Below are 24,729 nucleotides of genomic sequence, written 5' to 3' on the forward strand. Positions count from 1 at the left end.
AAAAAAGTCTTTAAAATGTGTCCTCAATTCCACACGACACAGGGTGATCCATTTATAGATAATAACTCAAAATGACAGCGTCGTTGTGGAGAACATTTAGTAAGATTGTTCTCCACAGCGAAGCTCAAGATTATTTCAAGTTATGGATTGCTTTAGAATTTTGCGTCGTACAGTGAGCCCCTTGCCTGTAAGATCTGGCTCACCAGCGTCACCACAAGCAAGCCCGACTCTGCTGCTGATGGGACAACTGTTTATCAAAACTGGCCCAGAGTTTGCCTATTTTTGTATCAATGCTGCCGAAATTATGCGCCCCCGGAAGGCTCTGTGCACACGTTTGTGAAAGAGACATTGTCCGCTTATTTTCAAATATAAAGACGCCTTACTGATTTACGATGATCACTTACTTCCTGCTTCTCAAGGGGCAATGTGAAAGTGATGGCTCGGTATCTTAGAGAGGGGGGGGGGGGTGGAGGTGTTACACAATTTATCAAGTGTGTTGAAACTGGTGAGACGCGAGTAGAGGCTTTTAAATAAAATTTAGCTTTATCTGGAATCTCCCCATATCTATAAATGGATCAACCTTTACATGCATACACACTACTAAATTATGTTCAGACATACACAATGCATTTTTGTTGGCTTTTAGAATACACATCTTAACATAGCTTCGAATGTAATACGTAAAAGGTAGTGGGCTAACAGATCCCATGAAAAGGGTATACACTTTTTCTAAATGTGTGATGGATGGCATTTTACTTAACACCTGTGAAACCATTGGGTTGACAGTAATCATCAACAAAATAATAATCCACTTAGGAGCCGCAAGAAGGGGCTATGGGACAGATTGGAAATTGAGCTGCATAAAGAACTGTCCATACCCCCAGTTATCTTCGCCCTGGCTCCCATTGATGGGTTCCATGCCAAATTTACTTCGAGGCGACAGTGGAGTGAAATTTCAGACTCCCGTTGACCCAAGATCTCCTCGCTGTGTCCTCTTCCCAACCGCCCCGTGTGAAACTATCATTATTGGGAACCAGAGGTGCAGCTTTCGAGTGTGCAGAAGGTGTAACTGGACCAGAAGCACCAAGCTCCGGCCTACGTAGTCAGGAGGTGGGGGGTGAGGGTGAGATATTGCAGGAGGCCCCACATTTCACTCTTTGCATGAATGGCCCATGGCAACCTGGCCACACCAAGGCCTGTTAGATAAACCATTATAATGGTAGATGACCTCATAGCTGCTCTCACCACGGCATTGGATTAGCAGCCAGAGGAATGTGGTGGCTTGGTCGCCATTTTAATTCAGTTCAGTTTTATACCAAAACGCAAAGCACGCATGGCGGGAACACTTGTTTTGCCGCGAGACCTGTAGATTAACTCCTACACATCGACAGGGAACCACATCTCTTAGCTGCAGTTAAACAGCTGCCAATAACCGAGTTATGACTGGGTTCTAAATTTGGAATTTTTGTTTTAATTAATGAAACATCAGGTAGGTAGACGACGCGCTGCGAGCTTACATTGACATGCCAATCACATTTACACAGTACATTTACATGCAAATGTCTCATTTTAACATCACTAGCCCCCCCCCCCCCCCCCACTTCGTTTATGACTCTGGGGCTACGCAAATCTCTAACCTTTACAAGCAGCCTGCATCAGCAGCTTACCTCCTCTTTCTTCCGCCTGACGACGATTGGTTGCGTTGCGATCGAAACGTCGTGATCTATTATTTTTTCTACCTACGTGACTTTACCGAAATAACCAAAGAGTATGGATTCCTGCAGTCATGAAAGCTTCAATTCAAGACAATTAAATTAATCGCTGTCGTGCTGATGTTTTTACCACCAACCACAAAAACTACTCGCCCCACTTCCCTTCCCCTTTGCGCTCCAGATCCACCCACAACCACGACTACATTCTTGGTCAGGACTATACAAATCTACTGGACATCAGTGAAAAAAGAGCCTTATCGCTCATCCGATTCCTCCGGTATAAATACATATTTTGATCAACATTCCGGCTGTTAAAGTCACTCTTCATCGGGCGGGGGGGGGGGGGTAAGTACGCCCCCCACCCACTCAGCCGGCGTGAACACGCACACGGGCAACGGTTCCAGGAAACTTTCAGTCGGGTGGCATTGGCACCCCTTGCAGTTCATTTGTCGAACCCGTGCAAGGACGATGAACACGGGTTACCATGTGTGCACGTCCGTGCGTGACCAGGGTTCAGGTTGGCGACCCAGAAAACATTTCGGTACCCTGGCACACCACACCCAGAATATATACCTACAGACACACGTCTGGCTACGGCTACTATTGCTAACCACGTGCCACCCCCGCTGGTTTAATCTAGTCCTCTGGAGGACCCCAGAAAAAAATTTCAGCAAAAGATGAATCCCTTGCCAACTGTGTGACCTAGGCGTGGAGCGATTCGCACTCCCACAAGCAGGTCCACAAGCAGGTCCGCAAGAAGGCGTGGAGCGATTCGCACTCCCACAGGTCCGCAAAGAATCTTTAAAATTCGGGGGCTACAATTCAACTCAATATTCGAGATTTTAGTGTAATATTCTTCGCATCGTTGTTATCGCGCTCGACTCCTCTACCTTTTCCCTGAAGGTAACATCGTGTATCGTGCACGCAAACAATAAAATCTGTTGAGACTGGCGTTTCTTTGACAGTCGAAATTAGCGTGCATTGCAGACGCACGCGGCAACGGGGAATATTTTCAGCGAGAGGGGGTTACAAGACAGCAATGCTGCCAACACTTCGGCCCAACAGCCCGGCTCGTGTCGGCTAAACCCTTGACAAGCCGGCCCCGAGTGCATTTGTCGTCAAGTTTGGGGTTTGTGTATTAAAACTCATTGTTGACATCACATGGCAATGGAGTAAGTTGTGCTGTTGCATGTTGGGTCAGGCTTCAGTTCCGTTGCTTGAGGTTCCATCATCTCGCGCCACCGTTTAAAAGTGTCTACCTACGTTTGCCTTTGTAGGTTTAAAATAACGACGTTTACGGTAACAAAACAATAAAATAAAAAAACGCATTTCAGGCGCGCGCACACAAACGTCTGCGTTTTCCGTCAATGGTTCGGGTTTCTCTTCTGCAAAAAGTACACCTTCCATATTTAATAAATAAGACGGAACTTATTGGGCCTGGGGGTCACAACTCCTGTGCCTGGTGTCATGACCCCACGAGCACCTCCATGATGTGTTCCAAATCGGAGAGCTCCGCTTTCCACTGTGATGCGGGCGTCCCCGACGCCTCGCTGCCACACGCCACCGGGAAGCACCGCAGCCACGGGTCTCCGCTTCCATCGCTTTCTCCGCCGCCGTAACCGCCCGCCAAGACCGGCGCTGCGCCGCCATCGCCGGTGCTGCCAGCGGCGCAGCTCGCGAGCACTCCCGGAGAGAAGAGGTCAAAGTCGTAGAGCGCCGTGTCGATCTCGGCAAAGATGTCGTCGAGCGTGTGCGAGAGGTCCATGGCGAGGTACGTGGGATCAGGGCCGCTGAGCCCGGCCGCCTGCAGCAGGGAATCTGTCAGCGACACCGTCGACAGCTCCGTGCCCTCGTCCCAGCTGCAACTTGGCTTCCAGAAGAGCTCTTCTGTAGGCCACGCGAAAGGTGCCGCCGCTTCTGCTGGCGCTGCAGCGGACGCAGCTGCCGCCGCCGCCGACGCGCCGCGCCGCGACTCTTCGCCACCGCTCCACGGCGCCGGTGACCGCACGGCTGCCGCGGCATCAATCTCGGCAGGCGCAGCCCTCGACGGAGTGTCGGGCACGAGCGGCCCGCGGGTCGCGAGGTCGATCGGCGGTGTCGTCACTCTCGCGTCGAGGAACTGCGCCGGCGTCGTCGTCGCCGTCGGCGCCGTCACGGCACAGCGGCGCCTCCGCCGTTTGGCACGCATGTCCTTCTTCAGCCGGTGCGTCATGTTGGCTACGAGCACCGAGCGCCGGAGGCAGGGCTCGCGGTGGGCGCGGTACGCGTTCATCTTGGCGATCGACAGGCACAGGGCGCCCTGCATCAGCTCCGAGTCCGGGGGGCGGTCCCCCCCACTGCCGCTGCCGCCCCCAAAGCGACACCGCTTCGGGGGGGGGCTCTCTTGCTCGGCCCAGTCCTCGCCCACCGTCCACCACTCCTCTTCCTCCTCCTCCATCGCCTCGGTGTTCTCCATCTCGTTGTCGTCGTTGTCGTCGTCGTCATCCGCTGCCGATGTCGTCATCGCCGCGGGGCCCGGGCCGCGATCGTCGCGGGTCCAGGAGTCCCCGGCGCGCTTGCGTTTGGCAAAGCGGCTCAGCAGCTTTGCCTCGATGGCCTGCGTGACAAGCAGCGGGGGCGGGGACAGGTGGACAGGCGATGAAGAGGCGGTCAGAGGGATGCCGGGGTCAGATTCAACGTCGCGATAGGCGTCTCGCCACCACGTCACAGTTTATCACAATAACGTGCCAAACGGTATTTAATCGCTCATGAAGGGACGACTCAGGTGCGAGGAGGAGCCACAGCGAGGCGGGTGAACCAGTGCCAAATCCCCCCCAAAGCTCTGCGGCTCACTATATATCAAGATGTCTTTAGCCTATGCATGAGCGTTTATACATGTTGGAGGAAACTGGAGCGGTCGCGCAAAACCCACGCGTGCCAGAGGGCAACACTGTGCCGCCGTCTCCTGGCGAGCCAGGGTATTGCACGTCCCCGACACCCACCTGGGGAGGGAGTTCCACAAAGAATCGTGCGAGCCACCGACCCTCACTAACTCCGCAGCGCTGCATTGCAGGCCACGTTGCGTAGCCACCTCCGTGGCGAAAGACAGAGCGGCGCGTGCGACTGCAGAAACACCGACCGCAGGGTGGTAGCGAACCTCCATAAACTTCCAACCATTCAACGGAGGCACGAAAGTAAATCCCCCCCCCCCCCACATCAGCCGAAGCCGTTTTCTGGCCGAGCTAATCTGGACGTAGCATTGTGGGTTGCCATTCATGCAGTCACTCGCAAGAAGACGACCGTGTCAAGGGGAGGATGTTGATTAAGAACAGTGCAAATGCTGCGATTCATAAACAAAAAACTCTCACGCCGATGATAAAGTGTAACAAATCGAAAGCGTAAAAACGATGCCAAGGGATGTTTGCCAATGATATGATAACGCTGTCACACGCTCAGACTAATGCGGTAAAACAAAACACAACCAGATGGCATAGATGAGCACAGAGCAATGAGACGATACAAACGAGACAGAGCGAATGAAAATACACAAATGAGACGCAACGCAGAGGCGACAACACAGAGATGCAACGCAGAGGAGACGCAACGCACACTTAACAACACCACAAAGGACACTACAAAAACACAATTGATGCCCGAATCGGCACCTTGAAATCAGGGTGGGAGGGGGGCACTCAGCAGGTAACCATCAACTCCCCCTCCTCTGTCAGTGCCCAAAAACTTCCCAGTGCTCTCAGCAGTCACCATGCGAGTTTTCCCCTCGGTATAGGGGAGATCCCCTTCACACAGGGATCTCCCCCCCCTCCCCGCAGAGCTGGTCGGGGTGACCTCACCGCTACCGGCTGCCACAGGACACCCCCTTAAATTCCTTTTTGACCACGCGTGGGAAATTGGGCCGCGGGATTTCACTTTTCCCGATACGTCCGCGAAGAAAAGCTCTCGTCGCCGCAACGATTGTCGAACTCGGACCCTGTGTCCGTTGTCGAACCGCACAACAACGAATGCCAACACACACACACACACGGGTTGGTGGCTGTTTCACCGCAACCACGGAAATACAACTTACGTCCCCCATCAGCCTACGAGCTTTCCAAACAAATAGTTTTGCTTCAGCGGACGTGTGTGTTTATACGGGCAAAACCTGGGCAGGGTTTTTTTCGTGGTATGTCTCACCAGAAAGTATAAAACATAGGTTCCTTGGGTTTAAAGTAATATCGAAATAATGTTTGTTTAGTCCATCACCCTACGTGCCCTCTGAACCAAAGATTTCCACAGCAGCATTTGATTGAAGCAGTAAACACCGGGACTTTTTTTGACATTATGAGTCCCATCAGCAGACTTTTAAGACGCAAATGTTCTTGGGTTATAATAAGCTAATCTACAAGCACAAGCGCCTCCTGGATGAATGATTTACAGCTGAAATTGCAGTGAACTTCCTTGTTATTTTCAAAACGGGGTTTTCTCTCTGCAATACCGAGCAAATGTCAAGCCAAATATCCACCGTTGTAACAGACACAGATGGTGCAGACAGACAGACAGAGATATGAGCTTCAGTTACAGTCAGTTAACCCACTGAGCCCAGAATGTATATTGTTAAAGGTAGACGTGGGTTTAAATAGTCACAGCCAAATATTAAACCAGACTTAAAACAAATCCATATCATTACAATGAGAATTGTAGATTTTTCGCCCAGAGACTTTCACAGTACCCACAGACTGACCATAGCCTTATATACATAAGAATCCACATACTGAGAAAGACCCAGATACCCAGACTAGAAGATCTATGGAGACTTGCACATATATCCACACAAAGACACCCACTGACAAACAGATCCACACACTTACAAGAGACTCATACAGAGGCCAATATACAGGCCCCCGTAAAGAACTTACAGTGACCCATATGTAAACATTGCATTCCATAGACTTAACGCACGGCATAACGCAAGTAACATAACAATGGACAATAAACACAACATCAAACACCGAGCGTAACACAGAATGACACAAATAACAACACAGCATAACATACGCATACCTACACTATACACACTGCATCATGTACCCTAACATACAGCATACAACGCACACACACTTCACACAGCATACACAACACAAGTTACACCACACGTGCACAAGCAACACGCATACAGGCAAAGCATGAAACAGACATAACGCCCTTAGCAAACACACGTACACAACAAACACAGTACGAGCACACAGCACACAAGAGAATGCTCTACAACAGCACTGCAACGCACAGCATAACACACACACATCAAATGGCACAACACGTGTACAGCATAAACACACAGCACAACACACAACGTGCAATAACGAACAACACAGAAAACAATACACAAACTATTAAACAAATAGTATCACAGTAAAACGGATAGAAACAGCATAAACACACACACAGCACAGCAAGCCAGACACCCTTCTCTCGATTGGCGCGAGGGTTGACTTCACCATACTTCACCACGCCGGTCACGTTCAACAAAATAACCCTCGCGCATTGCGACCGGCGCGGTGAAGTATGGTCAAAGCAAGAGATAACCCCGTCCCCATCCGGCAGTGGATTGAAGGAAGGGCTGCTGCACACACGACACGTGTGACACGCACACGTACCCTTTGCAACAACAACAACAGCAGCAGCAACAACAACAACAACAGGGCCTGTCAATCAATCACGGGCGGTGGCGAATTTGACGACCCCCCCGCCTCCCCCTTGACAGTGGCCTCAATTGAGTTTTTTCAAAACAAAAGCCCGTGGTGGAACTCTCGCACACCTCCCCTCCCCACAGGCGACAACCTTCTAACTTTTCAGATGGGGGGGGCGGTAACAAAGGAGTTAAATCTTGACTTAAAGCTTTCGTGACTGCTGGAATTCATATTTGTTTGGTAATTTTTATTATTATTATTTTATTTCCTTTGAACCTATCTACGTGACTTTACCGAAAGATCCAAATAATATAAAATAAAGAGTTGCGCCCGGTTTTAGGATTCAATAAATATACCTGGAAACTTTGACCCCCACCCACCCCCCACTGACCCCCAGCCCCGTGGGGTCCGAACGAGTCCCTTGATCGGCGGCGCCTCTCGCCCCCCCCCCCCCTGTTCGGAGCCCCCCCTCCTCCTCCTCCTTAGGCAGCCCCCCAATGGAGTAGTACCCCCCCCTCAACACCAACACCACCGCCCCCCCCTTCTCCATGGAGATCGTCACCCACTCATTCAGCCAGGAAAGTTTCCAAAGTTCCCCCCTTTTGAGTTGGCAAGCGGTCAAAAAAAGTCTCGATTATATTCTTGGTTCTTTTGGTAAAGTAACGTAGAAGGGAAATAAGAAAATAAATATAAATTACATATAAAATATTGTTTCATATTTATATTATTTTATTATTTCCTTCTACGTGACTTTACCGGATGAACCAAGAATATGAATCCCTGCAGTCACGAAAGCTTTAAATCAAAAGTCTCGAGTGCCTCGTTCGTCGTCTCGAGCACCGCAGGTCCCGTCAAGCACGAGGATCACGATGTATATCGAGTCGCTGGCACATTTGAGTTCTCTTCGAGGCACTCGGTACCCGTGGGTTCCAAGTGTACCAGGCTCTAAAGAACGTTTAAGTCTAAAGTACATCTGATCCTCAATTACCTGTGAATCCACAAGTACCTATGAGTCTCAAGTACTTGAGTTCCATGGACCCATGAGTCCCAAGCACCTACACAAGTCCCAAGCGCCTACGAGACCCAGATCCCTATGAGTCTCAAGCACCTACGAGACCCAGGTTCCTATGAGTCTCATGTACTTGACCACCGTGTAACCCACAAGTCTCAAGTACCTACGAGACCCAGGTCCCTATGAGTCTCAAGCACTTACGAGACCCAGGTTCCTATGAGACTCAAGTACTTGAGCACCATGTAACCCACAAGTCTCAAGTACCTACGAGTTCCATGGACCGATGAGTCCCAAGTGTCTACGAGAGTCTGAAGTACCTATGAGTCTTAAGTACCTACGAGACCCAGGTCCCTAGGAGTCTTAAGCACCTACGAGTTCCATGTACCCATGAGTCTCGCTCAACCTCCGAGTCCCAGTAAACCTATGAATCCCAAGCACATCCGAGTCCCAGGTTCCTATGGTTCCTATGAGCCCCAAGCACCTCCGAGTCCTACCATGAACACTCTCACACACACGTGTGTGTCTGTGTGAGTGTTCATGGTGGTGTGTGTGTATCAAAGTCCCGGGTTACCTGCCTGTTCGCAGGTCTGTGCGGCAGCCGCGTTGGCGCCGTAGTCGTCGCTTCTGCTGAAGGAGCTCGGGCGAGCTTCACGCCAAGCCGGCGGGGATGGTGATGTGGTGGTGGTGGTGTGGTGGTGGTGGTGATGTGGTGGTGGTGTGGTGGTGATGTGGTGGTGGTGATGATGTGGTGTGGTGGTGGTGGTGATGTGGTGGTGGTGATGTGGTGGTGGTGTGGTGGTGATGTGGTGGTGGTGATGATGTGGTGTGGTGGTGATGTGGTGATGTGGTGGTGGTGGTGATGTGGTGGTGTTGGTGATGTGGTGGTGATGGTGGTGATGTGGTGGTGTTGGTGGTGATGTGGTGTTGGTGGTGATGATGGTGGTGATGATGATGGTGGGGGGGAATCCCGGGGCGACCGAGTGGCCAGTGACGTGCGTCCTCCCCGGTTGAACGCCCGGCCCCGAGTGGTCTCGGGACATTGCCCTCCCCCGGCACACGCACGCGTCCCCCTCCCTCCCCCCTCGCCCAGCTCCCCCCCCCCTCCCTCCTCGCCCCTCCCCCCTCCCTCCCACCTCGCCCAGCTCCTCCCCCCCTCCCTCCCTCCCCCCCCTCCCACCTCGCCCAGCTCCTCCCCCCTCCCTCCCACCTCGCCCCTCCCCCCTCCCTCCCACCTCGCCCCTCCCCCCCACCTCGCCCCTCCCCCCTCCCTCCCACCTCGCCCCTCCCCCCCACCTCGCCCCTCCCCCCTCCCTCCCACCTCGCCCCTCCCCCCTCGCCCAGCTCCTCCCATGCACCGCCCCCCCCAGAGACAAACACCACCAACATCACCAGCAGCAGCAAAGACAAAGATCCCCCGTGTAGGCTGTAACAGACTGTTGGGGCAAGTGCTGCTAGCGTGTAGCACATATGCAGGCCGGCACTGTGGCACACACGAGGGAGGGGGGGCAACACCACGCCCGGCCGCCTTTGTCTCCCCAGTGACGATGTTTTTACGCACCGCACCATTTGAGGCCGAGTCGACCCTAGGGGAAACCCAGGACGAGGTTCTCGGGCGCCGGGTTCGTAGCGCGGCGTGCTAACCCCGTTAGGCTTACCGCTCACCATCAACACCACCACCATCATCATCATCACCACCACCATCATCACCACCACCATCATCATCACCACCATCATCACCACCACCATCATCATCACCACCACCATCATCACCACCACCATCATCACCACCACCATCATCACCACCACCATCATCATCACCACCACCATCATCACCTCCACCATCAACACCACCACCATCATCACCACCATCATCATCACCACCACCACCATCATCACCTCCACCATCAACACCACCACCATCATCACCACCACCATCATCACCACCATCATCATCATCACCACCATCATCATCATCATCACCACCACCATCACCACCACCATCATCACCACCACCATCACCACCACCACCATCATCACCACCACCACCATCACCACCACCATCATCACCACCACCATCACCACCACCATCATCATCATCACCACCATCATCACCACCACCATCACCACCACCATCACCACCACCACCATCATCACCACCACCATCATCATCTTCCTCTCCCATAGCCCCCCCATCACCCCTGTGGTAGCGCGTCACTGACCCAGCTGCAGGCAGCATCACGAGCGGGAAGCGCTCGTCACGGATGCGTCACTGCTCGAGCAGTGGCGTGGGTGTGTGTCTCGACACTCACACAGACACTCACATAAACACTCACACAGACACTCACTCAGACACATACACTCTCACACTCACACAGACACTCACATAGATATACACTCACACACAGACACTCACTCAGACACTCACACAGACACTCACACAGACACTCACACAGACACTCACACAGACACTCACACAGACACTCATACTCACATAGACATACACTCACACAGACACTCACACAGGTACTCACACAGACATACTCACATAGATATACACTCGCACAGACACTCACACAGACACTCACACAGACACACACACAGACACTCACACAGACACACACACAGACACTCACACAGACACTCACACAGACACTCACTCACACAGACACTCACATAGACATACACTCACTCACTCACACAGACATACACCCCAGTCACACATAGCCATACACTCACATAGACATACACTCACACATAGACATACACGCACGCAGACAGACACTCACTCACACATAGACATACACGCACGTAGACAGACACTCACTCACACATAGACATACACGCACGCAGACAGACAGACACACTCACACAGACACAGTTGGTGCGCACCACTCACAGAGACAAAACAAATTTATTTGAAGTTTTCGTGGCTGCAGGAATCCATACTCTTTCGTTCTTTCGGTAAAGTCACATAGGTAGAAAATAAAATAAATCACGACGTTTCGGGCGCAACACAAGCGTCCATCATCAGGTGCAGCTATTAAAACAGTTTGCTTTAAAAGCTTTTTTAAAACAGTCTGCCTCTGCAGCAGACCGTGCTTTCCCACCTGATGACGGACGCTTGTGTTGCGCCCGAAACGTCGTGATTTATTTTATTTTCTACCTACGTGACTTTACCGAAAGAACCAACGAGTTTCGAGACAAACATCCTCGCAACCATTCAGTGGCACGGCATGTGCAATCCCCTGCTGGGTGGGGGCATCCTCACACTGTTACGGGTCGTGGGGTGTATTTGACCATACTTCACCCTGGTTGGTCAGTGCCCTCTGCCACTCGCCACGCGCAGCCCCACATCAGCAGCAGCAGCAGCTTCTAACACAATGTGTGGTGGGGCATGGTGTGGTGGTGGTGTATGGTGTGGTGGTGGTGCGGTGGTGTGGTGGTGGTGTGGTGGTGGGGCATAGTGTGGTGGTGGTGCATGGTGTGGTGGTGATGTGGTGGTGGTACATGGTGTGGTGGTGGTGTGGTGGTGGTGCATGGTGTGGTGGTGGTGGGGCATGGTGTGGTGGTGGTGCATGGTGTGGTGGTGGTATGGTGGTGGTGCATGGGGTGGTGGTGCATGGTGTGGTGGTACATGGTGTGGTGGTGATGTGGTGGTGGTGCATGGTGTGGTGGTGATGTATGGTGTGGTGGTGCATGGTGTGGTGGTGGTGCATGGTGTGGTGGTGGTTCATGGTGTTGATGGTGGTTCATGGTGTGGTGGTGGTATGGTGGTGGTGCATGGGGTGGTGGTGCATGGTGTGGTGGTGCATGGTGTGGTGGTGGTGCATAGTGTGGTGGTGGTGATGCATGGTGTGGTGGTGGTGAATGATGTGGTGGTGGTGCATAGTGTGGTGGTGGTGAATGATGTGGTGGTGATGTATGGTGTGGTGGTGGTGCATGGTGTGGTGGTGATGCATGGTGGTGATGGTGGTGCATGGTGTGGTGGTGATGGTGGTGCATGGTGTGGTGGTGATGGTGGTGCATGGTGTGGTGGTGATGGTGGTACCCATCCGAGCACTGGGCAGGCTCTAACTTTACACGACTTCCCAATTCTGACGACAGCGGTCGCATTCCGGGCGGTTCAGTCACAGGTAGAGTGGCACGACAATAACAGGAACACAATAACAACACAAACAAAGAAAAAGGTCCCCCGTATAGCCTGAACAGACCGTTGGGGCAAGTGTTGTTGGCGAGTCAGCACCTACGAAAGCCGGCATGGCACACGAGGGGGTGGGTGGCCAACACCACGCCCGGCCGCCTTTGTCTCCCCAGTGGCGATTGTTTACACATCGCACCGGGTATTAAGTTAAGGTTGAGTCGACCTAGGAGAGGCCCTGGACCGGTTCAGTTAATTGCCACTGGTGTTGGCCCTGAGCGGGAATCGAACTCCGGGTTCGTAGCGCAGCAAGCTGACCGCTGCACTACCACTCACCCACAACAACAAAACAACAACACAACAACAACACACGCATAGAGAATTAAACAAACAACAGACTGACATAGACGTTCAGATAGAGGCCGTACACTGACCACGCAAACACAATAAAGACAACGACCCCCCATGACGCCCGACAGACTCTTGGGGTCAAGTGCTGTGAGCTCGCATCTAGGCAGGCCGCCACGTTACAGCATCCAGCACATCACACATACATTCGTGTACAGCTCGCAAATCCACTGACAATACTTCACCACACTGTGGTCAGTGCGGGTTGGTTGAAGGGGTATTGTATGTCCGGTGACCGGTCTAAATATCACCGTATGCAGCCAACCGTGCAAATCGGAGGAGCGGGGGCAGTACAACAAACTAAAACTTACGTAACATAGTAAGCAACTCAATGTAATTGACCAAGTTGGAATTTGTCTTAAGTCTATATGTTAATTCCCCGCGCCTGACGACGTTAGCACGGTTGGCTACGTACGGTGCGAAAGAAGTTCAACGTACATCATTACAGCGAGCAACCTGAACGGTCCTTTGGATGTGACCGACCGTCCGTCCGTCCCACACCCGCCAGCCAACCAGCCAGCCAAACTTTGTTTTTCTAATACAATACGATTATCCATTATGTGTGCGCTGCCGTGGGGAATTATTGGCGTAAAAAAATATTAAAATTTGAGACGAAGGTTTGTCTTTGCCCATCACGTTTTAACATGTTAGACCGTCGTCCCATATGAGACTCATGGAACAATAATTTCCAATTCCCTTGGTCAACACGGGACACGGGTTCCAAGGACATTGGTACAGCCTCCAAGAAGGCCAATGGAACTACGAAACGTCAAGACGGACTCTAATCTGGTTATTTATTCTTTAGTTTATATGTAAAACCCCATTGTTTTTTTTGTAAAACCAGTCGGTCGTGTTGTAAACGAGCTGCTATCTCGCGCTGGGCACCCCACACGACGCCTCTCATGCTAATCGCCTCCCCAACCCTCCACGCACACCATCTTCCAGTCCCCCCCACCACCACGACCACAACCGCCCCCGCTCGTATATTGATCAGCGGAGAACCCCCCTAAGAACTAAACTAAACAATGTTTTATTTAACCAGGTAAGGCCCCACTGAGCTATGTAGCTCTTTTGCAGAAGTGACCTGGCCACAAATGATAGCTCAACGAAGTGGCTTATCACGTGGGATTTTATAGCAGCCAAATACTCTAAACTCTGAAAAGAGCAGAGCCGGAATTCCCAAAATGTATTCCCACTTCCCGATATAATAACCATCATTGCCACAACAACTCGCAACCACAACGATCGCCTTCATCACCCCCATTTACCCCCCACAGCCATCACCATCGCCCTTATTCACAACTATTACCACCACCGATCATCACCATTACTCCCCATCACAACCACGACCAACCATTTCCACCGCAACAGCTATCAACAATACTTAACCCACAAATACCACCGCTGCAATCACTATCATGCGCACCTCCGATCACCACGGTTGGGTGGCGACGTGCGGTTGCGTGTACACGTGCAACGCACGTGCGCACACATTGTGCACAAGGATGAGCCGCAGCATCGGCGCACAATTAGCATCATGTAGGAGGCACGCGCCGAACACGCGCGTTATGCTAATCGAGGCGCGTTATGCTAATCGAGGCGAAGAGCCGCGGGGGTTCGCGCGTTGAGGAATGAGACCGGCCCGACCACTCATCCTGGCCTGGCCAACGCGACCCCAGACTTTGTATAAAAACCAAGAGCGGTAAAACATTAACAAATCAATGAAACAGATGCACAAGCTCAACTCGCACACGGAATCACGGGATTCGTAGACGTTGCATGAAGGTTACTTGCCAGGTGAAGGAGCCTTCCTCTAAAAGGAAATTAATTCCAAATTGACTTAACTCGGTCTGTCTTTAGCCGCTGAGGTCGTGAATGTTTTTTTTCATTCTTGTTGCTCTATGGCCCTGTGATGTGCACTGATGCCCACTTTTTGAGGGCGATATTGGCACATAAAATAGAGGTTGATAGATCGATTGACATGGTTTAAGGTGCATAGAGACTTCCTGCACATCTACCTGTAGAACATACTCTCTGAGTCTTTCGGTAAAGTCACGTAGATAGAAAAATAATAATAAAAATCACGACTTTTCGATCGCAACACCAGCGGTGCTGGTGATTCTTGTGGTGGTCGAGTATTCTAATGATTGTAAAGTGAATTAAATGGGTCTGGGCTCCATCATAATAATGTGTAAATGTCACACTTTGCTTCGGTCACAGCCGTGCCAAGCAATAACCATGCGTTCTCAAAACATGAAGAAGGCAGTTTACCGGTTACATTTGTAAAGATGATTTACGTTGTGTAACAAAATAACACGTAATGGTTAGCCACAGCATAAATCAAATGTCCTGTGCCAGAGTTTCCAACAACTCCAGTCCTCCTGACCCACCAGGGCCCCTGCTGTGTGAACTTGTCTACTAATATTCTGCGTTCCAAAGCACAATAAGTCGTCACACGCTGCACGTGCCTGATGATTCATTGCAATCGGCGCGCTCTTCCGCGTCCCCCGAGGGCACACGTAAAACACGTGCACGCATTGCGCCTACACTTGATGGGGGAAGTTAAATGTCCTGCATGGCGCATTGAGATGATGTGCATTATATACAATCTTGAGTTGAACTAGGACCTGTCTTATGAAGGTTACACGAATTATGTGAAGCTGCTAATGCATTTGCAGTGGTGCACAGCGCAAATAACTATATATATATAAACTCACATTCGTAAAATGCTCTACCTTTAAAGAAGAAGTATATAAGAAATGAAATATATTAAATCATATAAAAGATGACCTTTCAGGCAATGGTCCTTCTTCACGGCACGTACATCGTCTTAAAGGGAGGAGGGTCCCTGGCAATGCTACATCTGGCGGGTTCGCCAGTATCGATTGGCGTTGGGCCTGTTTCGTGGGACACTGTCGGGACCGATCCGGAATTTTCTTGTGCTGAGCCAATAAGGTTGTGGCCCGTTGGGGCGATGAATTGCGTGAGAAATACTTTTAATCTTTGTTTGTGGAGATTCGATGAAAGGACATCTAAGTGCGATGGTGCCATTGAACTACTCTCCGCCTCTCTTAATGTCAGACGGGATCACGTTTACCAATCATCAGGCGCGTGCAACGACTTCATTTGCATCTGAGCGAAGGAGACTTTAGTGTCGCGTCGCGGAAACCACCAGTATTGGGAAAATCCTGCGCCTTTGACAATTGATGTCTGACCTGCAGTTGAACTCCCACGCAGCGCTCTGTCGTGTCACAAGCGTCTTGCCGACCACGGGGGGTCTTGGTAGTTGTGTACGAGTGTAGAGACAGAGGAGGAGGAGTGGGGTTGGGGGAAGGTGGGGAGAGAAGAACTGTTCCTCTTTCACAATGCAACGGCAGGGCAGTGGCAGGCATGCCTGAGCGACGTCACCTCTGCACGAGTCACCTACGCACAGGTATGCGTGGCATGCGGTGGAACGGTTCCCACTACTAAAACTGAAGGGCAATGGCTACTCGCAGGTTGGCCTCACAATACCCTTCAGCCATTTGTCAGTGTAAGTAATTCGTCAGTGTAAATAATTCGTCAGTGTTCTTATCGCGCCTGCCACGATGGAGAGACGCGTGCGAGGCAGAAAGAGGGACCCACGTGAATTGGGGAATTCGTATTGCCAAGTTCCTGGTATAATTTAAACTGCTAGGAAAATAATTGGGCTTGGACAAGGACGTGTCGCTGGAATGATGGACGATGGTCAAGGATAGCAACGGATTGGCAGCCAAGGAATGGAACACGACTAATAGGACGTCCACGAGTCAGAAGGAATGATGAAAAAATCTGATTGTGCGTAGGTGCCGAGCGAATTATTAATTGCAGGATTGAGAAAGGTGGTGGCGGCGGCTTGGGGAGGCATTTATCCAGCAGTGGATTGACCACGGCTGATGATGATGATCAGATCAGTGACCTGCCGTGAAAATGCCCCTCCCCCCTCCACTTTGATTCCAGCTCTGACTGAAACAGCCCAGGACTGGACAGGAGCACATTTGCACAAAAGACAAAGATTCCCCGAATAGCCATAACAGACTGTTGGGGAAAGTGCTGTTAGCAAGCACCAATGAAGGCTGGCACGGTACACGAGGGACGAGGGGGTGAGTAGCCAGCACCACGCCGGACCGCCTTTGTCTCTCCAGCGGCGATGATTTTTAAACACTGCACCAGATACTCATTTGAGGCCGAGTCGACCTCGGGGAGGTCCAGGACCGGTTCAGATAATTGTCACAGGTGTTGGCCGTGAGCGGGAATCGAACTCGGGTAGCCGGGTTCATATTGCGAGCACGCTAATCTGCTACAACTTCCCGCTCCCCACACACCCCCAGCAACACCCATTATCACCACCACCACCACCAATACCATCATCGTCCCCTCCCTAAGCCACCACCACCACCATAACTCAGCAGAGTAAACTCCTCCACCCCGACGTTTTATCTGCGAGACTGACGCCAGCAGTTAAAACAGACGGGCCGAGCGAGTGTTTGTGTGTTTGGGGAACCTGTTAAGCAAAAATTGTGAGATTTTATGGCTATTAAAGTTCGTGTGGCAAGAATAATATATCGTCTTGTTTTACAGCGAGCGCGTTGACTTAAGGCAGCAGAGGCGCGTGCACAGTTGAACAAACAACCGCCACTCGCCACTCAGTGGCGGTGACGTCACCACGGCGCCTGTGCCAGGCTAGGTGCACGTTGAGGCCACGTGAAGTGTCGTACGCCCGCTGCTGGCAGGAGTGTTACGGGACAGACGCAGCAAACACAGAAGGTGCCATGGTTCGACTGACCCGTGTGGCACCTGCTGGGTCTGTCCCGTGACACTGGGTCAACTGACCCGTGGCACCTGCTGGGTCTGTCCCGTGACACTGGGTCGACTAACCCATGGCTCAAAGTCTCAAATTAGTACCTGGTGCCGTGTGTAAACATCGCCACAAGGGAGACAAAGGCGGCCGGGCGTGGTGCTGGCCACCCATCCCGTCGTGTGCCGTGCCAGCCTTCTTGGGTGCTCGCTAACAGCGCTTGCCCCAACAGAATGTTAAGGCTATAAGGGGGATATTTATCTTTGTATTCAATTGTCTGGCCATATACAGCACAGTATATGGATGCATGTGTGGTCTTTTTTGTACTCCCAAAATACGTGAATGTAATTTACGACCCAATTACACTGACGAATATCGTGTGAAGTGAGCCGATTTAAAAAAAAGAACCGCAATTGCAGGGCTGCGCCTTCACCCTTGAAACTGAGTAGCGAGTGCGACATCTCGCGTATGCAGGACGCCGTGCGGTTTTGTCCGCTCTCGCGCGGTGCCAATCGCTTTGCACGCCGCGTTACAAACATTCCACCCGAAACGGTTTCTCTTGGCGTACAGAAGCAGTCACGGGAGGGGGGGATTTGCGGAACCGGTTACCGGTTTTACCGGTTGGCGTCGAACAGCCGGAGCGCTTGCGCGTGCGCGTCCAGAGTCCCTGTAATGCAGCGGCTACCGGAATGGAATGTCCCCGGAGAGCGTGCAGATCAGCAGCGGCTACGGCCAGACCCGACAGCCGCGCGCCGTGAAACAGCCTCCGTGTACACGAAGGCAAAGAGCAGCCTCCATGCATAATACACCTTGGGGGGGGGGAGGGCAAGTGTGCCCGCTCGTTGACGAACAACTCTGGGAAGACCGGAATGCCGTACGAGGCCGCCTTTGTCTCCCCGGTGCTGACGTGTACACACGGCACCAGCTACTGTACTCATTGAGTTGACGGGGGGGGGGGAATATTTGTAATTTATTGACAGTGAGCGGGAATCGAACTCGCACGCCAGGTGGTCGGTTTCCTAGCGCACGATGCTACCGCTCCACAAACACGCACACACACCCACTCACGTAGCCATTCGCAATTCTTGACACGAATTCTTAAGACCTCTCCCAACATACCATCGCCTAAAAAGGCTCACGCGAGTTTTAACCACGAAAGAATTTCCGCATCAATCCGTTCGGGGAACCCACGCGGACCCAACCGGTGCGTGGCGCAACACGTCACAGCAGCGCACGGGAGAGCCGCCCATTCTCTGGATTATAAGACGACACCCACCCCCCCTTCCTGTGCAAGCCAAAGTTGGGAGTGCGTCTGAAATACCAAAATAAACAAGCAATGTCTCCATATATACATACTTAGTTCTTTCGGTAAAGTCACGTAAAAATGAAATTAAAATTTATAAAAATAAATATTAGATTTTTATTAATTTTTATAAAATAAATATTTGATTTGTATTAATTTTTATTTCATTTTTTACCTACGTGACTTCTGCGGCCGGAATCCTTGCAGTCACGAAAGCTTCAAATCTAGAATCCATATATACATTTCTATATCCTCACAGATGCTTTTGGCTAACCGTCGAAGACAGTCACTGCTGCATCGCACGCTTTCAGGTGCGCTTCTGCGGCCGTCTGGAAGGGCTCCTTCATTCCGACATTAGCAAGCCACTGTAGCTAAGCACTTTTAAAACGAGATTGACAAACTCATTTCTTTAGAACTGCTTTGTTGTGTTCAATCAGTTGTCCTTCCCCCCGCACCTTCGATTTGCACGGTTGGTGACTTAGGGTGCAAAAGAAGATCAACGTAACATCTTGCCGGAGTGGAGCTGCAGCATCAGCGAAAATTTAGCATAATGCAGAGAGACACGCGTGGCGCGCGCGCGTGCGTTATGCTAATCGAGGCGCGGCGCCGCGGGGGTTGAGCGCGTGCAGGGACCAGACCGGTCCAACCACTCCTGGCACGGCCAGCGCGAAAAGCCAGACTTTGTAAAGCCAAAGCAGTAAATTAATAAATAATTAAAAGGCTGCACAAGCTCAACTCAATGCATAAATCACGGGATTTAGTACCCGTTGCGTAAATGTGACGTTAAGGGTTTTTTTTGAAAGAGGCAATTCTTTGCATTGCCAGTATCAGGATGAGTGGAGTGGTTCGATTTCCCGGCCACGGCAATTGAGATCGATAACAGGTCCTGGGTGGTGGTGGGTGCCCTCATCCAGTGGTGGATTTTAGAAGGGAATTTATGTTTGTATTCATGAAATTAACCTGTTTTTTAATGGAGATATTATATAGTGTAACTATGTTTGTGGGGCAATGATTTTTTTTTCCTTTGTAAAGATTCACCAGCGTTGAACCGTCTGTAGAGGACAAGTTTACACAACTGAACACCGTGGCCTGGAGGCAAACTCCTGTTCTGAGAATGCAGTGCAGTGGGTCTGGCAGCGGGCCCATGAATGTCGAGCCACTCATGATGCCTGCCACTTATCCATCCATTAGGGGTGTAATTATTCCACCCCCCCCCTGCGATTTTCGTATCGTTTGTTGTTGTAACTTACTGACCAGCACCTACTGGACATCTGCGAAAAAGAGCTTTATAGCTCATCGGATTCCCCCCCCCCCCTATACAGATTGTGATTGGGGGACGGGGAATGAAACCAATCAACTCTCGAAGCCGTCATATTTTGGTGGCCCAGGTTATGAACATGTAGACTTTCTGGTGTTTCTAGTTGTTCGCAGATTTGACCATATCTGTGCCAATTTAAAAAAAAATTACCCAGCCCTTCGAAAACGTCACTGGAATGTACATATCACCGAGCCACGATGGGTTGGGAGGTAGCTCCGTGGTGACGTCACCACGACGTTCGCCCAGTGCGCTTTAAAAGAGACTCAAAGCTCTGTGGTTAATGATACGTTGGTCAGACGGGACGAATGACCAGGGGCATGAGGCTAAAAATAACGCCAAATAAATATAAAATACTCACAAACACAACTGTCGGGAGTTGCAGAACACGCTTGCCAACAAGGACATTCCATTGATTTTGATGTTGAGATTTTGGGTAAAACCACTGGCGGAGCTAGTGGGGGGGGGGCACATGCCCCCCAATGATCCGATCGAAATCCATAATTTCGATCGGATCATTGGGGTTTATTCGTAATAAATAGGCATTTTGCGACCCCCACTGCCACTGTGTAGCATAGTATGTGCCAGGGACTCTATGAGATGATAGGACAATAGTCTGAGTCCATCATTGGCAATAAGTAACGGCAAAGCAGTTATACGTGACTCACATAATTGTGCGCAGTTGCGTATACAGTACACGACTTCCCTGAAAGAATTCACCTTCAGCGAGCACGATGTCGATCACACAACGCGGTTCGAATTCGACCCTTGATCGATGGCTGCGTCATCGCCGCACAAGCGTCGAATAAAAAGCAAGGGACAAGTCCTTACTTACTAACAAGTCCTTACTTACTAACAACTCCTCTATCATTTTTCATTGCTGGAGGGGTTGCCCCCCCCCCCCTACCTGAAAATCCTGGCTCCGCCATTGGGTAAAACTAGTTATTACTGGTCAAGACTAATTTGAGAATCTATTTAAATTGAGCTGAAGTAACTAATTGGCAGGTTTTTGTTTACGTGACAACCCTTACTAATGGACTGTGTTGGGTGGTGGCTTGTTTAACGACACGTTTATATTTACGCGGTCTAACCCCCAAAAAACATTTATTCTGGATAGAGGCCGACCGGCGCCGAAAGTTGGCAAATTGCCTCTTTCGGAATAGTTTCTGTTTCGGCCGAAGCCAAAAAGTTAACTTTCAGTTTCGTCTGCAAGTCAATTTTTTACTTTCGGTCTGGTTTCGTTTTCGGCAGAAACCAAAAATTCAGTTTCGATCGGCCTCTAATTCTGTATAATATTTGTTGCAAAAGCCTACGGTTTTCACGGACTTTAACAATCACTGTAATAGCTCGACGGGTTGCGTGTGGTGGGGTAAAGTGTGGGTTCTCCCAACTCTTCAAATATATTTTACCAACGTAGCAGTGGCGTGAGCGAGCAATTGCAAGGGCATGCACATTTACCTGCTACTACACGTGCAGAGAAAGCACAACGAGATCCCTTCTCTACAATATCACACATTGGGGGCCACGGAGCGTACAAACTGTTGTAGGTCTAAACTTTCCCATTTGTAGACGCTAGAGACGCAGTCTGGGAGCCAGGACACGGTGTTCCCTTGCCCGCGGAACACTCTGTTACAAGGCACGTGCCCTGCGTGTTACTGCGTTCCCCCATCGCTAAGCGACAGTCTGGGATATGCAGCTGTACACCGCGGGGACATGTAATAAAGGACAAGCGGAATTGCCACGCGCATCGAAGACAGGATCATTCCATGCTCGGTTAATTAAAGATTGATATACCGGCACATTTATCTGGAGCTGTACGGTGCTAAGCTCTGGAAAATAACGATGAGAACGATGTCGGTGGTGGATATTTTTTTTGAGCCCTTGCCAATTATGGATTGAGTCCATGATAATTTAGAATGAGTCCATGCTGACGATAGTGACTATGCATATTGAGCCGATAACAATAAAAGATTATTGATCCAATGATAAGCACCCAGCTGATATGATGGTATACAACTTCACTTGCAATTTCATTTCACACGTATATTCTATATATTCCTGCAATGACTGTACATCTGTTGAATGATTCGGTAACTTAATTGTGCTATGAACAGTTTTCAAGTAAATTTTATGCTCGATTTATCAAGTACAGCTTTTGTTTTTGATGATTTTCTATTCGCTTCATTTTTGTACTTATCTGAATGACTGTGATTCTGGTCTCTTCAGGTCTCACCTTGGAAAACAAAATTATCTTCAACGAGAATGTCAACAATTAAAGTTGTTGAGCAGTTAATGGTGTTAATGATGATGCCTACGATAGAACCAATTTTTACCCGGACCGAATGGGAAATCATGAATCCTATGATTGGAAGTTATGCTGCTCACCCCCAAATGATCTATAAATTTCAGCCGTGTAAATGTAAAAAAGTAATGGAACCAGTTCAAAGCTGCCTGACCAACTTACATGAACGATGACGTCACCATCAGGGTTGGGCTGAGTACCTTATTCATGCCAAAAACGAACCAGCCATAAATCCACTGCTGGATGAAGGCCTTCCCCCAAGCTGTCGACAATCCTTCACGGTCCTCTGATGCCATAATTCACCCAGCACCTGCACACAAGCCAACCTCATCGCTCTATCTCGACGGCGAATGAGCTCTTGGGCACGTTCCCCCCCCCCCCCCCCCCTTTGGATGTCATTCCGTTGTTATTTTAGCCCACCAGCCACCAACTCTCACTTGTCCTGTTGAAGGCCACTTGGTTTTTCTCTAACAGAACCGATTACTTCACTGTTAGGTAAACCTGGGGCTCGTTATAATGAACGCAATACACATTGCCTGGAGGAGACGGCATTTATTTTAGCAGTCGAGAAAATACGTCTGATCTGCAAGTCTCTTTTTAGTAGAGCCGAGCCAAATAAGTGAGTGAAAACCGATACAATCGTCTCTATACTTCTCTCGTTCTTTACAAGCTAATTATGTCTCCCAGTTTTGGCCAGCTGACTAATTTAGCCAGGTTTAAAGTTCTGATAAAAGGTTCGTTCATATTGGATAATCTTTTCTGTAATTATCGTGCACCCCCGTACAGATAGAATGAACGAACAGCCAACCAGTTCATACACTGTATGCGTTTAACCTCAATTGAAAGCATTACAAATAAAACGATCACGTAATTTATGGTGAACTTCTTTCGCATCGTACGAAGCCAACCGTGCTAATCGGAGGTGTGGGGTAAGGGCAACAAAAGTATAGTAGGATGGCTGTCCATTCATGAATACCAAGTCTCATAATCGTCATAATATACTCATCATTATATACGGACAATCGTAATAACCGTTACCTAGTGCATGGAAGCCAAAGATGGTTAACTATCATTTTAAAGACCGACCCGGGTCGTCATAGATACGGATAATTTCCACCACCATCAAAAGCGAAGAGCATGTACCCCCAGACCCGACACCTATTGCGAGCAAAGTGATTTACTTGAAAATTCAATCCCCCATTCCCTTTCGTTCGCAGTTGACCTTGGTCACAAAAAAATCGAGAGGGCGGGCGAAAAGTGGGTGGGGTAAGGCCCCTGGGGGGGGGGTGGCCGGTGATTCAGTGAGGAGGGGTTCGGTAAAAGCGACCAGTGCCAGAACTCAGAGCAAGTGACTCATCACCGACTCCACCTCCTTCCCATCAAAGAGATCGTAACTGCAACTAACTCCACACTCGGGCTACCGTGCGCAACGCACGAAGTAGTACTCGCGTAACCCTGTGATCACACGCTGCGTTACGTACCGTATTTCATATACAGCGACACACGCATACACAGCGCACACGTGTACCTCTTTACGACACCTTAAAGTCACTGGGCAGACGCGGGCGTGTTGCTATAGTTAGTACCGTAACAGGTATCGATCACACGTAGAAACGATAGAATGACCACAGTTGTATCACGCACGCCACTTACCATGTCTCTCCAACTTCGGAGTATGGAGGAAGAGGCGACACGATGGGGGCCGATTCTCACGGCGCTGAGATGTGTTTAAAAAAAAAGCGAACGCCGTACACTGAATGGAACGCTGAACGAGACGGCGGCTGCGAGACGACTGAGCACAAACAACGCCCCCTCCCGCGGTTTGGCGGAGCCCTTTTTATGCGGATGACGTCCAAGCCGAATGGGTACCGCCCCCAAACCAACACGGAGTGACGCAAGTGCGAGGCGGGCTGCATGGGGAGGGCGGGCGCAGCAGGACGAGTCGCGGGGGTTCGAGATTAAGTAAAAAAAACTGGCGCAATCCGGTCGTCGCCGCGCTAATTCATATGGCAAAAGTGCCTCGCGCCGGCGCAGGTAGGTAGGGAGGGCCGCTTTGTACT

At 50.5% G+C, this 24,729-nt stretch overlaps 1 protein-coding gene across 2 annotated transcripts; it reads right to left on the reverse strand.

The window, feature by feature from the left end:
- On the reverse strand, positions 1–24,484 carry LOC133341381 (SERTA domain-containing protein 2-like). Of its 2 annotated transcripts, none has more exons than XM_061549938.1 (2): positions 24,323–24,484; positions 1–4,308 (listed from the first exon to the last, which is right to left on the reverse strand). In XM_061549938.1, the coding sequence occupies exons 1-2, from the start codon at positions 24,323–24,325 to the stop codon at positions 3,178–3,180; spliced, it is 1,134 nt and encodes a 377-aa protein (XP_061405922.1). In that variant the 5' UTR covers positions 24,326–24,484; the 3' UTR covers positions 1–3,177. The 2 variants fall into 2 exon arrangements, with proteins under 2 accessions (XP_061405922.1, XP_061405923.1); XM_061549939.1 differs by lacking the exon at positions 24,323–24,484 and adding an exon at positions 8,959–9,132.
- Positions 24,485–24,729: the final 245 nt, after the last annotated feature.

Source organism: Lethenteron reissneri, chromosome 11 (genome assembly GCF_015708825.2).
Source record: "Lethenteron reissneri isolate LAM-NWPU_2019-01 chromosome 11, ASM1570882v1, whole genome shotgun sequence".
Classification (NCBI taxonomy): Eukaryota; Metazoa; Chordata; class Hyperoartia; order Petromyzontiformes; family Petromyzontidae; genus Lethenteron; species Lethenteron reissneri.